The sequence below is a fragment of the Scyliorhinus canicula genome, chromosome 24 (assembly GCF_902713615.1).
Source record: "Scyliorhinus canicula chromosome 24, sScyCan1.1, whole genome shotgun sequence".
In the NCBI taxonomy this organism is placed as follows: Eukaryota; Metazoa; Chordata; class Chondrichthyes; order Carcharhiniformes; family Scyliorhinidae; genus Scyliorhinus; species Scyliorhinus canicula.
The window spans coordinates 16,763,453-16,778,415 of NC_052169.1; the positions used below are offsets into that span (position 1 = coordinate 16,763,453).

Genomic DNA, 14,963 nt, shown 5'->3' on the forward strand with positions numbered 1-14,963 from the left:
CCATACAGCTTGCAGTCTCACTGTTCTGCTTGGTGGGATGATTGATGCCAGCTTCAGTCAGCACTTGTATTGAACAGCAATGAAGCAGGTCTCACTGAGGTTTTTAAAGATACACAGGGAGGAAACTCTGTTGCTGCTTGGGATACCAGGCTGCCAAAGTATCTATTCATGGTACCAAATCTGCAGCAGAAGTTGGATACGTCACCCAGGACTTCTATTGAAGTTAATTGATTAAAGTGGAGATTATCATTTTCTTCCTCCATTATTTTCACGGGATGCAGATGTCATTAGTGAGTCCAGCATTTATTGCCCGTCCCTAATTGCCCTTGGGAAGGTGGTGGAGAGCCCACCGCCTTGGACCACTGCAGGCCATGTGGTGTAGGTACACCTCTAATGCTTTTAGGAAGGGAGTTCCAGGATTTTGATCCAGCCGCAGTGAGAGAAAGGCAATGTAGCTCCAAGTCAGGATGGGTATGTGGCTTGGAAGGGAACATGAAGGTGCTGATGTTCCCATGCATCTGCTGCCCTTGCCCTTCTAGGCAGTAGAGGTTGCATGTTTGAGAGGTGCTGCTGAAGGAACCTTGTTCAGTTGCTGCAGTGCATCTTGTATATGGTAAATGCTGCTGCCACTGTGGGTCGCTGGTGAGACTAAATGTTGAAGGTGGTGGACGGGGTGCTAATGAAACGGACTGCTTTGTCCTAGCTGGTGTCAAACTTCCTTGAGTGTTTTTGGAGAGTATTTAATCACACTCCTGACTTGTGCCTTGTGGATGATGGACAGTTTTCGTGAGTCAGGAGGTGAGATTCTCGTCAGAGAATTCCCTGCCTCTGATCTGCTTTTGGAGCCGCAGTGTGGCTAGTCCAGTTTAGTTTCTGGAGAATGGTAACCCCCAGGAAGCTGACAGCAGGGGATTCAGCAATGGTAATGTCGCATGTGTGGCATGAATGCTGTCAGCCCAAGTCTGAATGCTGTCCGGGTCTAGCTGCACATGGACGTTGCTTCAGTACCTGAGGAGTCGATAATGGTACTGAAAATTGTGCAATCATCAATGAACATCCCACTTTAACCTTATGATGGAAGGAAGGCAACTGAAGGTGGCCACGGCACAGTGCTGAAAGGAGTTGTTACATCAATAACTGAATTACATTATAATCCTTCCCACAAAATAGCCTGACTGTTTTTTTTTCCCCTTTTTTACTTTTAGGTGCTATGCTTGCATCTGAAAAGATTTCATTGGACAGCGTATCTGCGAAATAAGATAGATACTTATGTAGAATTCCCTCTGCGAGGCCTAGACATGAAGTGCTTCTTATTGGAGGTAAATATATTCGGATATAAGGCTGTTGTTATCTATCTGAGGATATAAAAAGTCCCACGCATCCCCTCCTCCTCTCTCTTCCCCCCCCCCCCCCTCCATTGTTCCACGAGATTCTGTAACTTCAAGGAAGAGCCCGGACAAACACCAAAAATGGCACTTGCTCCGTTTCCCCAGGTGTCTGTGGCTCTATAGTTTTGATGCACCCTGTATGAGAACCTCATTGGGAATTCAGCAATGCTAAATCTTGCAAATAGAACCAACGGCAGAGTCATGATTGGTGGAGCAGTGAGCACAGGAGACACTGAGCTACTACGCCAATCACAGATTGTGTTTGCCGCCATGCTGCTCTACCTCCTGCAATCACTCATTTCTTCCCGCCCTATTCTTGCTGCTTGTTCAACGGGGTGTAAAGACTGACGCTATGAATGGATATGTTGCTGTTCCTTTGTTCACTTGTCTATGGTACACATAACTTACAATCCTGAATAGGAAGACCACGTTGAACCCTTCCCAGTTTACGTTCTCTTTTGTTTTAAAGGGATTTTTTTGTAACCCTAAAGGAACTTCCCTGTGGTGTCATGCGATTGTGATGTCCTTCCCCATTGCAGTCATCTGGTTACCAGGGAACGAGCTTTCGGAGGTGGTCTTCCCGCCGGCCAATCACAGGGACTGAGTATAAGGCAGTGGTTATTGTGGAAATAAGGATGGCACGGTGGCGCAGTGCTGCCTCACGGCGCCAAGGTCCCCGTGTTCGATTCCGGCTCCGGGTCACTGTCCGTGTGGAGTTTGCACATTCTCCCCGTGTCTGCGTGGATCCCACCCCCACAACCCAAAAGATGTGCAGGGTAGTTGAATTGGCCATGCTAAATTGCCCCTTAATTGGAATTTTTAAAAAAAATTACAATTTGTGGAGACCTGTTGTATCAAATATAATCTCACGCCTATAAGACAACTGGGTTACTCTTAAATGCCCTCAGGGGTGGGCAATAAATGCTGACCCAGCCAGCGGCACCCACATCCCATGAACAAATAAAAATAATTAATCAGCATTGACCCAGGGCTGGTGTGACGTGATCTCGATCAAAGCTGCTGTAGCCAACAAAATGTTTTTGGCCTAATTAATGTTCAAAACTGGTGATGTGGTCGAGTAACTGGAATGGAAGGTGGGCATCGCTCAGCTAAGGTTACAGGCTGTAAAGGATTGGGCAACCAGTTCTTGGCCTACATCTTTTCCTTCTCTCTCCTCTTCCATCCCCTAGTTTGGTAGCTGCCAGCTATCAGGACTGCGCTCCTTTTTGCCAAATCCCACCACCAGGCTGTCACCCAAGCACCCCTTTTTCTTCACCTGTTCTAATCTGCAAGGTCCATCCAGCACGGAAAAGCCAAGGTATCCCAAAGTTGCCGTGAATGAGGAACCCACAGCCTGATTAGAGTCTGCAACCCAGTGCTGAAATCCCGCTCCCCTCTCCAGTGATGCTAAATAGCAAGGATCTGCCTTAAAAATCCTGCCACGTCTGACCTTGTTTCAAGAGGTAATGTGGCATCCAGATTGCACACAGCAAGGTCACTCAGATGGCAAAGGAAATGAGTGATGTAGTTGTTGGTATTGGTTGAACGGGCAATGTTAGCCAGGGTATGAGAGAGCCTTCAGCTCTTATCTGAAAAGTGTATGCGGCCATCTACACAGGCACATGGGGAATCATTCAAAAAACTGCACCTCCAACAAAGCAGCACTCCCTTCAGTATTCCACTGAAGTGTCCACGTCAAGCCCATGCTCATGTCCTGTACTGGGGCGTTGAATCGACATCTGATTCAGAAGTGTGTGTGCCACCACTGATCTCTGCTGATGCTCCCAACAGAGTTCTTCCTCCAGAACCCATTCCTGAATAGGCAGAATCAACCGACCCATCATGCGCACTCATCTCCCCTTAGCTAGTTTAAAGCTAGAACAGATAGCGGCCTGGGGGAGACTGCCAAATAATGCGCTGAAGAGGAAAGTACAATAAAATATGACTGTTGTAACAAAGATCTCTGCACTTTTCTTTTCCCCTACTCTAGCCTGAGAACAGTGGTCCAGAAAGTTGCCTATATGACCTTGCAGCTGTGGTGGTGCATCATGGTTCTGGGTGAGCAGTTGGTTTTTAATTGTCTTCGATCTGAGAGACTTTACATAGTGGACAAGTGCTTCTCACAGTGGGAACTATAGTAAAACTTTATTCTAAGATTTAAATGCTGTGACAAGTACATCGCACTCCGTGCTGGAGATGATCAAACCAACCCAACCGTTACTTGGGATCTGTCACTTGTCCTGCCCCAGAGTAAAATCACAGCAGAAGCTGCGGCTTGGTCACCCTGGGATAGTGAGGGTGTTACCTGGAAAAGAAGCTTCGTATCGTAAAGTTCAGGCCAGAAACCCTGTTTTAAAGAACTGAATCTGTGTATATCTATCAATCTCAACATATTTCTAAATGAGTGAAATGAATTAATTTCAATAATTTTCCTGTTCTGGTGTGACTTGGTTTAGATCTTAGTGTGATACAATGGTTAGCCCTGCTGCCTCAGTGCCAGGTACCTGGGTTCAATTCCAACCGTGAGTGACTGTGTGGAGTTTCTACTTTCCGTGTGTGCGTGGGTTTCCTCTGAATGTTCCGGTTTCCTCCCGCAGTCCAAAGACATGCAGGTTAGGTGGATTGGCCACACTAAATTGCTCCTGAGAAGGGTAGCATGAAATGAAAATCGCTTATTGTCACGAGTAGGCTTCAATGAAGTTACTGTGAAAAGCCCCTAGTCGCCACATTCCGGCGCCTGTCCGGGGAGGCTGGTACGGGAATGGTGGCGTAGTGGTTAGCACGGCACCTCGGTTCACGGCGCCGAGGACCCGGGTTCGATTCTGGCCCCGGTCACTGTCCGTCTGGAGTTTGCATATTCTCCTCGTGTCTACGTGGGTCTCGCCCCCACAACCCAAAGAGATGTGCAGGGTAGGTGGGATTGACCACGCTAAATTACCCTTTAATTGGGGGAAAATAACAATTGGGTACTCTAACTTTTAAAAAAAATTTAATAAATTGCCCGTTAGTGTACAAAATGTGCAAGTTATGTAGGGTTATGGGATTACGAGGATAGGGTGGGGGAGTGGGCCGAGGAAGGATCCTCTTTCAGAGGGTCGGTGTCATGACTTGATGGGTTGAATGGCCTTCTGCTATTCTATGGATTTCCCTTTTTTTAAAAACACAGGTCGGGGAGATGGAGTCAAATGACTAATCTCTTTACTCAGCTGAAGGAACACCCTACCGAGGCCAACTCACCCCGCCCTATCCCTGTAACCCCACCTAACCTTTGGACACCAAGGGGCAATTTAGCATGGCCAATCCATCGAGCCTGTACATCTTGGGTCTGTGGGAGGAAACCGGAGCGCCCGGAGGAAGCCAACGCAGACATGGGAAGAATGTGCAAACTCCACACAGACACCCATGGCTGGAATTGAACCCGGGCCTCTGGCGCTGTGAGGCAGCCGTACTAACCACTGTGCTGCCCTGATGACATATTGGCAAACCCAGTGACCTGCATTTTCAGAGCCAGATGTTTTCCACTAGGCAAAATTGATGGTCTACAGTTGAAAATATATGTTTGGATAAACTCAATGATTTGAAAATGTCCCTTGTGCTTCCAAGAGTTTAATTTGGAAATCACTTGTAATGATGATGCTTTGTATCCTGAAAACCACAAAGATACAGTAACTCATTCTGGCATCTTGGTTTCTTTATTGGCAGTTGGTTGTCCTGCAGTACAATGAACAGGAACATTGGTCCTTTTATATTTTTGTTTGAACAAGTCATTTGGAATTCTAAGTTGGAAGTTAGGAGGTGGGGAAGCGACTGTTTGTTGAATGGTATCTGATTGGCTGAGATGTTGAAAGAGATCCCGGGATGCTACTTGTGTCTATTCACTGGAGAGGAGGAATCTACAAAGCTGCATTGTATTTTTACCTAGGTAGAGTACAAGGCTAAGACTGTGCAGCACTGTAACTGTACACCTTAATCACACGTACCCACACTGGCTGAATCCAAAATCTGTAGTCCTGCCCCACCCAGTCGTGAATGGTGATGGACAATTAAACAACTGACTGGAAGATGAGGAGGCTCCACAATATCCCCATCTTCAATGATGGGGGGGGGGGGGGAGAGCCCAGTATGTCGTCATTTGTAACCACCTTTATTCAGCCAGAGGTGCTGAGTGAATAATCCATCTTGGCCTCCTCCCGTGGTCCCCAACAGCACTGCGAGTCTCCAGCCAGTGTGATTTAAAAAATGGCAGAAGGCACTGAGTTTGGCTAAGGCTAAGAGCTCTGACAACATCCCGCAGTAGCACTGGAGACTTGTGCTCCAGAACTAGCAATGCCTTGATCCAAAATTGTCCCAGTTGTTACGATCCCCATGAACACTGATCCCTAATTGAAGCAAACTTCCAAATGATCCATATGGAAGAAGCTGATGGACAAGATTTCCATTTTAAAAACTTTTCCTGTAAGAATCAAACCAAAATAAACAAAAACATAGACATATATTAACAGACCGATTGTATTCAATAGAAGCCATAAATTATACTTCAAATAGCTGCCGCTACAAGCCTAGACTCGTAGATTTCTTAATGGTCCCTTCAGCATATACAACACTAATCTCAGCCACATTGCCCCTCAGAACTCTGTCTTCCCTGGGTAGTTTCAGTCCCATTATTCACGAAGGAAGTAGACATGGAGCACCCCTTTTGCTCCACCTGAAATCACTGGTATAATTTCAAAGAAAATAGACCGTTCCAGATGCCCCGCAGTTCTCCGGACAGAACCAGCCTTTTTCACCTACTTGTCCACCTGTGGCATGACTTTTTTTCCTTCGCTATCTCACTCGCACGCAGCTCTCCACAGCCTGTCTCTACTGTTCTGACCATGGACTAAAATTTGACCTATCGGCTTTGTGGTTTTCCAAATCGGCTTCCGTTTCCCTCGCAACCAAATGCCACAGAAGTCTGGATCACAGCCAGGAATCCAGGGTTACACACCCTCCCTTTCCCAGAAACCTAGCTTTGTGGTTTCTTTTTTCAGTTAGGAACTGTCTCAAAAGACAAAATACAGGCGGACAATTTCAGCACTGGCGGCAACCTGGCAATGTGGAAACTTACCCATATATTTTCTGTCCATGAAAAGCAGGAAAAATCCCATCTGGCCAATTATCATCCCATCAGTCTTTTGGTCATTAGCAAAGTGATAAAAGATGTTGTAGACAAGTGCTATCAAGAGGGAATAACCTCCCCAGTGCTCAGTTTGGAATCTGCCAGGTCCCCTCAGCTCCTGTCATTTACGGCCATGGTCCAAACATGCCAAAAAGAGGGGAAGTGAGAGTCGAGGCAGCATTTGACAGAGTGAGATAGCAAGGGGCCCTAGCAAAGGGCAAATACTCCACTTGGAATCACACCTAGCACAAAGGAAGACGGTTGGTTCAAGGCCAAACATCTCAGTCCCGGGGTGGTGCCCAACCATCTGCGGCTTCTTCATCAATGACCTTCCCTCCATCATAAGTGAGGACGTTCGCTGATAATTGCACTGCGTTTGATATCTTCAGAAAAGTAAAAGCCAATGGGGAAGGTAGTAAATTGGATCCAAAATTGGCTCAGAGGTGGGAAACAAAGGGTAATGGTTGATGAATGTATTTGCGAATAGAAAACTGTTTCCAATGGCTCTGTATTGCTGTGTTTTGCATATATTAATGATTTGGACTTCAATGTAGGTAGCATGATTGGGAACTTTGCAGATGATTGACCATGCTATTGGTAGTGAAAAGTATAGCTGTTGTCCCTGGAATGATATTGATGATTTGATTGTGTGGAAATGCAGCAGATGGAATTCAATCTAGAGGTGTGAGGTAATGCATTTGGGGAGGACCAACAAAGCTAGGGAATATAGGATATTTGGAGGGGTGGAGTGCACGTTCGCAAGCCCCTGAAAGTGACTGGGTAGGTGGATCAGGTGGTAAAGAAAGCATCTGGGATGCTTTCCTTTGATGGACAAAGTATTGAATACAAAAGATGGAACTATATAAAAGGCTGGTTGGGCCACAACTGGAGCTTTGTGTCGAGTTCTGGTCACCACATTAGAGGAAGGATTTAATTGTTCTGGAGAGAGTACAGACCAGATTTGCAAGAATGTTGCCGGGGCTGGAAAATTGCAGCTATGAGGAAAGATTGGACAGGCTGGGTTTATTTCCCTTGGAACTGAGGAGATTGAGATGTACAAGATTGAGGGGCCTAGATTATACCCATAGATGCCCCGTTTCCCCTTGCGTAGAGGCAGCAAATTGAGGGTGATCGGTTCGAAGGGTTAGAGGGGATGTGAAGAAAACGTTCTTCACCCAGAGGGTGTCTGGAATTCACTACCTGGTTTGGCGGTGGAAGCTGAAGGGCTCAACCTATTTAAAGGTACCTGGATCTGCACCAAAGCGCTGTAACCTGATCCAGGTGCTGGGAGGTGGGATTAAAATGGGCAACTAGCTTTTTATTATTATTTTGTTTTGGCTGGCACAGACATGGTTGGGCTGAATGGCCTCTTTCTGTGCTGTAACCTCTCTATGGTCCTACCATTCACAACTCCATGGAATCTGGTGGTCAGTGTCCATATGCAGAAAGTCTTGGACAACATTCAGGCTCTGCTGGTAGGTGGCAAGTAACATTTGTGCCACATAGTGGCAGGCATTGAATATCTCCAAGTAAGAGGTATTCAAATCATCTCCCCTTGACATTAAGTGGCATAGCCATCTGTAACACCCCCTACCATTATCATCCAGAAACTTGGCTGAACCGGTCATACGAATGCTGTGGCGACAAGAGGCCGGGAATTCTCTGAAGACTAACTCCCCTCTTGTCTCCCCAAAGCCTCCCCCGTTACAGGGTATACAAGTGTGTTGGAATACTCGCCACTTGCCTGGATGAGTGCAGCTTGAACAACATTCGAAGCTTAACACCATCCAGGACCAAGCAGTCCGGTTGTAATTGTGGGCACCCGCCCACATCTTAAACATTCACTCCCGCCACCACCACTGCACAGTGGCAGAATTGTCTATCAAACACGAGATGCATTGCAGAAACTTGCCGAGACTCCACAGCCAGCACCTACCAAACCCCATGACCTCTGCCACCTCTAAATCCAAGGGCACCAGGCACTTGGGGACACCACCACCTGCAAGATTCTCTCCAACCCCCCACACCATCCTGACTTGAAACTGTATCCCTGTTCCTTCACTGTCACTGTGTGAAAAACCTAGAACACTCTTCCAAACAGAACTATGGATGTAGCCACACAAGGTGAATTGCAGTGATTCGAGAAGGTGCCTCACCACTACCTTCTCGAAGGCACTTGAGAATGGGCAATAAAATGCTGGCCTCGCTCACGTCTCATGAAATAATATCCAGCTCCGGTTACCAAGAGACTGGGGAAACATTCAGAGTTGGTACAGACAAGAAAGTGAGATCTATCCCTAACACATCCGGAAAAACATGAGCTCTATAACTTTGAAAGGAGGTGACTGAGGGGATATCCAAGAAAGACTTTCCTCGTGATGCGGATTTGGAATAAACTTCCAATCCCGATAGTGGAAACTGGAGCTCCCGGAGGAAACCCACGCAGGCACGGGGAGAAAGTGCAAACTCCACACGGGCAGTCACCCAAGGCTGGAATTGAACCATGGCCCTGGCGCTGTGAGACAGCAGTGCTAACTACTGTGCCACCGTGCCACCCTAGTGAGGTTCATCCTATGGGGACCTTAAAACCGAAGCCAGAAACATTATAGAAAGAATTGCACAGTGAAAAGATCGATTTTTATCATAGTAATGAACTTGTAGCTGTTCTACCTAAACCTGATTTAGTGTAAAACAAGGGAGCTGGAGCAGTTCCACCTTTTCAACACTGGAGTTAAGCCAAATAGTCTCTTTTTGTTTTGATACATGTTTGATCATTCTTAGTTTTACTTGCACCCAATGGAAATGAGCCTGCCCCCTGGTGTAAATAAAATGCAAGCTGAAGATACCCAATAACTAAATACAATGGTGGAGCAGCCTCGAAGAGCCACATGGCCTCCTTCTGTTTTCTATGTTTCTATGGCCATAGGGGAGATGTCAACAGACTGGAGAACAGCTAATGTGGTCCCACTATTTAAGAAAGGTTGCAGATATAAGCCAGGAAACTACAGCAGCGAGTCTCATGCCAGTGGTAGGCAAACTATTGGAGAACATTCTGAAGGAGAGACTCTGTCTTCACTTGTAGAGGCAGGGACAGCTTGGCCTTGTCAGAGGGAGGTCATGCCTAACAAATTTGATTGAAGTTTTTGAGCACGTGACCAGATGTGTAGATGAGGATAGTGCAGGTGATGTAATTTATGTGGATTTCAGCAAGATCCCACAAGGGAGATTTATAAAGAAGGCTAATGCACATGGGATACAGGGTAACTTGATAAGGTGGATCAAAATTGGCTTAGCTGTAGGAGACAGGATGATAACAGACGTGGTTCCTTTGTTCCTCAGAACGTCCCAGTGTCAGGCCATTCATTGAATACTTCCTTATCAAATTACTCCTTCCAAAGTGTACCAGCTCTCACTTTTCAGGGTTAAATTCCATCTGCCACATTTCTGTCCATTTGACCATCCCGTCTATATCTTCCTGTAACCCAAGACACTCAACATCACTGTGAACCACCCAGCCAATCTTTGTGCCATCTGCAATCTCACTGACCCTACCCCCCATACAATCATCTATGTTGTTTATATGTATAACAAACAATAAGGGACCCAGCACCCGTGTCGTGCGCACTGAACTCCGGCTTCCAGTCGGCCTCTGTGTGGAGTTTATATGTTCTCCCTGTGTCTGCGTGGGTTTCTTCCGGGTGCTCTGGTTTCCTCCCATGTTCCAAAGATGTGACGGTTAGGCTAAGGGGAGAGGGCAGGGTGGATGTGGGAGAAGAAATGGGTAGGGTGCTCTTTCAGAGGGTCAGTGCATATTCGATGGAACAAATGGCCTCTTACTGTAGGGATTCCATGATTTGTGCTGAAAAGCATTTTTGGGTGTAGGATTAAATAGCAGTCATGGTTCTATCTAGACTTGAGCTGGAGGCAATTAGACAGCAGTGATGCAATATGCTACACTGATACAATGAGATTGGGACCCAGGTGCCAGGTTTCATAGTGAGCTCCGTGATGTGGAGAGCTTCCCCCTCAACAAAGGGAAACAATAAGGAGAGTTCCTCAGCAGTTTCTTTCAGGAGCCCGCTAGCCTGTTCCCGAGGGTGGAGACTGGTGCCTGAGTCTAATCCAACAGTGGGTGGGGGAATCATTAACTTTTATAATTGCATTGTATAATTACGCTATTGCATGTGTCTTGTTTTTGGCTGCTGCTGTGTAAATTCGCCATGTCTGGGAAAATAGTCAAATGTATTACACACTTAAATCACAGAGCATTGTATACGAGGATCGATTTACTATGTAGCTCGCGGCTGGGCTGGAAGCCAAAGTTGTTACTGTTTGTTTCAGTCCTTGCGTGTTTGGCGATGTTGCTTTTTAATAGTTTTACTATTTGCCATGTATAATGTTGCTGCTGTTAGGCATGCCTTATCTGAGCGACTGGTAAAATTGACCATCTGCCTCTGCAGTGATTGCAATTGCTTGAGGGCGTCACTGGGACAATACAGATCTAAACTCGTGCAGATGTGCCTTCCCGTCTGCTAGTTTTCTCTCTCCCTGTCTTCAAACCCTCATGTACTTTATCCAAGTGTGCCATGTCCATGTACGAGTCTTGATTATGGGTATACATCCTCTTACCAATGACACACGCCGAGTGGGAACCTGTCTAGTTTTCTTCCACTACCACACTCCTCCCAGGGCCGGTTATTATACTTGTATTAGCCCCAGCTAAGACCAGCCCGGGAATCAAATCGGTGACCGTACTGATGTGTGACAGCAGCTCACTGTAAAATTGAAGAAGGGCAAATGCAGTTCACTGATTAAAACCAATTGTAGTTCACCTAATTACCCTGTTAAGAAAAGCCAGCCCAGTTCTGTCCCCTCCCTATCCCACCTGGCATTTCTTATTCCCAAATTGCTCCTACTTTCTGTGCTGTTCCCAATATCAGTTGAAAATGATTTTGTTCTCTGATCCTGCTTTTTGTTTGATTGGATGCAGTAGTCTGGGTCTCCCCTCTGCCCCATTCAGTGAGGTCACCACTTCCTCAGCCACAAGAGCTTAAGCTGCGATCTCCATTTTCCTCCTTGCTCATCCCTTTTACATTTGATCAGTCTTCTTGTTCTTCTCCGTAGCCTCCATGAGGCATGGTGACCAGAGCTGAAACTGGATAACTAACATCACTGTATCCAGGAGCAAAGCTCTTCTGGTAGGTGGATCGATTTGACTGTTTCTAGTCAAATAGTTTTAGAGAAGACCCCATTTAACTTGGGGAAAGTCGGCATCTATACATTCTGGAACATACTTCCAACCAGGAGCAGAGCAGTCAAACACAACCACATTCATTTTGTTAGAAACTTTCTTTTATTCATCAACAATTTCACGGGGCAAACCATTGTGCAAGACAGTTTAATTGCTCAGCCAGGTCACTTCTGAAAGATATTAATTCACCTGGCCATAGGACACCAATATTAAATGCAATTTAAGTTATTGTGTTGTACTTTACGTACTCTATTTCAGAGTGTGTTGCTGTAAGCACTCACATAAAAACATCATGCAGCCACTGCTGCCAATTTCACCATGCCCTGCAGTCCCTTCTGTTATGTTAAATAATGGAAGCACCACTCAATTCATAAGAGAAATGTGTGTATGTGTTTCTTGAGACTATGATAAGAATCGGTGTGTCTGGAGTCGGGAGGGGGTACGGGATGGTGTGGCTAAATGTTGGGCTATGTATATACTTTGGATAATCTTATTCTGTTGATTGTATGACTAAATATGACTTGGGTGGGGTTACTGGGTTACGGGGATAGGGTGGAGACTTGGGCTTAAGTGGGTTGCTCTTGGGGCAGCACGGTGGCACAGTGGTTAGCACTCTGCCTCACGACGCCGAGGTCCCAGGTTCAATCCCGGCTCTGGGTCACTGTCCGTGTGGAGTTTGCACATTCTCCCTGTGTTTGCTTGAGTTTCGCCCCCACAACCTGAAAGATGTGCAGGTTAGGTGGATTGGCCACTCTACACTGTCCCTTAATTGGAAAAAATTACTTGGGTACTCTTATTTTTTAAAAAAAAAAGTCTTTCCAAGGGCCAGTGCAGACTCGATGGGCCAAATGGCCGCCTCCTGCCCTGTAAATTTTATGATTCTATGACGTCATCTACAATCTAACCTTGTGTGATTCAGAATGAATACCCATGTAAAATGAGGAATAAAAAATGAACTGGTAACGTTTGCAATCTTATGTGAAGCAAATTGAAATTGACTGAAGATGCCTAGATGTTGCAAAGCGTCCACTTTCTCATTAGAGGAGTAACTTTATTTTTTTTCCCCCTTTCCCTCTCAGAGTCGGCTCGGGTCATTACACTGCATACGCGACTCACGAAGGCCGCTGGTTCCACTTCAATGACAGTACTGTTACTTTGACTGAGGAGGAAGCTGTAATGAAGGCCAAGGCCTACATCTTGTTCTACGTGGAACGCCAGACCAAATCGGGATCAGGCACCAAACTTTAATGCATCCCACCTTTTTATATATACAAGTGTTTCCCAACATATATACTGAATTGGAACGCTCACAAACAGTTCCACCTTTCCACAAGTACTTGATAGCTCAAGACTATTTTCATCTTGCACTTTTCAATCGCTGATGAGAATTCTGTTTATTGCACCATTACTAGTGTTGATACAGTAATCGAGGAGACCTGATCTAATTTTAGCCTCTCTCAGAATATTTTTGAATCTGTAATGGCTGCTGTTGATCAAGAGTTTAGTAGCTCGGTTGGCATTGAAATTCAATATTTTGAAATGACCTCTGTACTGTAAATTGTGAAGTAGCATTGGCTGGCTTTCAAGGTGCATTTACACCCGTGTTTCTCCAAATTTTTTACACTACATCTTAGTCTGCGACTTCTTCTCGGTTGACACAAAATTGAGAAGCCAGCTTTGTTTCCGCAGCCTGTCTCCCAGTAGTGTATCGAGTGATGAAGCATTTCAATGTACAAGACCAGTAAAGTGCTTAAAATGATTGTGTATGCATGTCAGCCTGGTTGAAGGTCCTTGAAAAGACTACAGTTGTTCCTTTCCCTCCTACAAGCAAGTACATTACTGCGTATAATCCGGATCTTGGTGCAAACATGCAGTTCAGTATTATGAGGTACATGGGAGTGTAAATGCGCCTTGAGTCTGCAGTGCTACAACTTCCTGTAAAACACTTGTACCTGCCCAAGATTTTTTTTTTGAATGGAAATAGACCATTCTGTCTGTAATTGTGTTTTTCTTTTGTTGCCATTTCTCATGTGACCACTTGTAAACACTGGTAACTCAGAACAAAGGCATTCTGCCCCACACTCACCTGGACTGCACAATAACATTGTGTTTTTACATTTTAATTTAGGTATTCAACTCTTGACTTTCTTTTTTTTTAAAAAGTCAATCATTTTTGTGAGGTACCACAGACATCTTTCAAAAAGCAATTTTCAAACAAGAATGATGGTGCAAAAAAATAAATAAAATGAACTGCTGGGTTTATATAAAAAAAAAATAGACAAATGGACTCTCATCTATCGCAATACTTTGCTGGGCAGAGTAGTATGGATAGCTGTCTGCATCATATGGTGCCAGTGAATGGCTATGATTTGAGAGGGTGTAGGGGGTGGTAAGTACAGCTTAGAATTTGCAATGTCACCAGATTAAGGGAGACAAACTAACCACGCTGGGTTACATATGGGGAACTGGGGAGGGGTGTATCTTTGACAAAGTTCTGTCCGACAATTTATTGTACGCGACGCACAACATGAAACTGTGGGTTATCAGAAGGGTCTTTTACTCGTATATAAAATGGTATGATTATATTTTCATACCAGAATAAAGTCCTTTTTACTAATCAAAGACACCTTTTCTCATAAATTCCGTTATAGTGGTGTTCGCGGAGCCGAATGTATTAATCATATAATGAGATGAAATGATGTATTTGCATGTGGATGTACTGTACCAAGCAGGCAGCAGCAGAGATTGCAGTTCCGAGGTTTTTGGCACGAGACTACCGTCTCTTAAATGTGAAAACGTGCACATCCTAAACTTGAATCTGAATATTAGAACTGTGCAAGCTTATTTAAAATGTTAAATTGTTTTGGTCGCAAAATATGAACTGACACAGTAACAACAATGTCGAGTGGCATTTATTCAATTTAATCCCCACAAAAAAAAAAGTCCTGATTGTATATGTACTACAATGGCTGCTTATAATGATGGTATGTATATTAGTAAATGTCCATGTACTGTTTCACTGGTAGTAAAGTGCAATGTTAATGATGCAAAACACTGCGTTTTGTTTTTAAAGCATAAAACATTTTATAAACCAGTTTTCTTCCGTTACTGAAGCTTTTATACTTGCAGCTGTGTCAGAATGTCGGCAATTTGTGATCCTTGGGAG

General features: G+C 45.0%; 1 protein-coding gene across 2 annotated transcripts in view; it reads left to right on the plus strand.

The window, feature by feature from the left end:
• usp3 (ubiquitin specific peptidase 3) overlaps nucleotides 1-14,893 on the plus strand; it is a 96,061-nt gene extending 81,168 nt beyond the window's left edge. For both annotated transcript variants that reach the window (XM_038784513.1, XM_038784514.1), the window contains exons 13-15: nucleotides 1,206-1,319; nucleotides 3,379-3,446; nucleotides 12,877-14,893. In XM_038784513.1, coding sequence (XP_038640441.1) covers nucleotides 1,206-1,319; nucleotides 3,379-3,446; nucleotides 12,877-13,045 — 351 coding nt within the window. In that variant the 3' untranslated portion in view covers nucleotides 13,046-14,893. The remainder of the gene's footprint in view (nucleotides 1-1,205; nucleotides 1,320-3,378; nucleotides 3,447-12,876) is intronic.
• The last annotated feature ends 70 nt before the right edge of the window (nucleotides 14,894-14,963 follow it).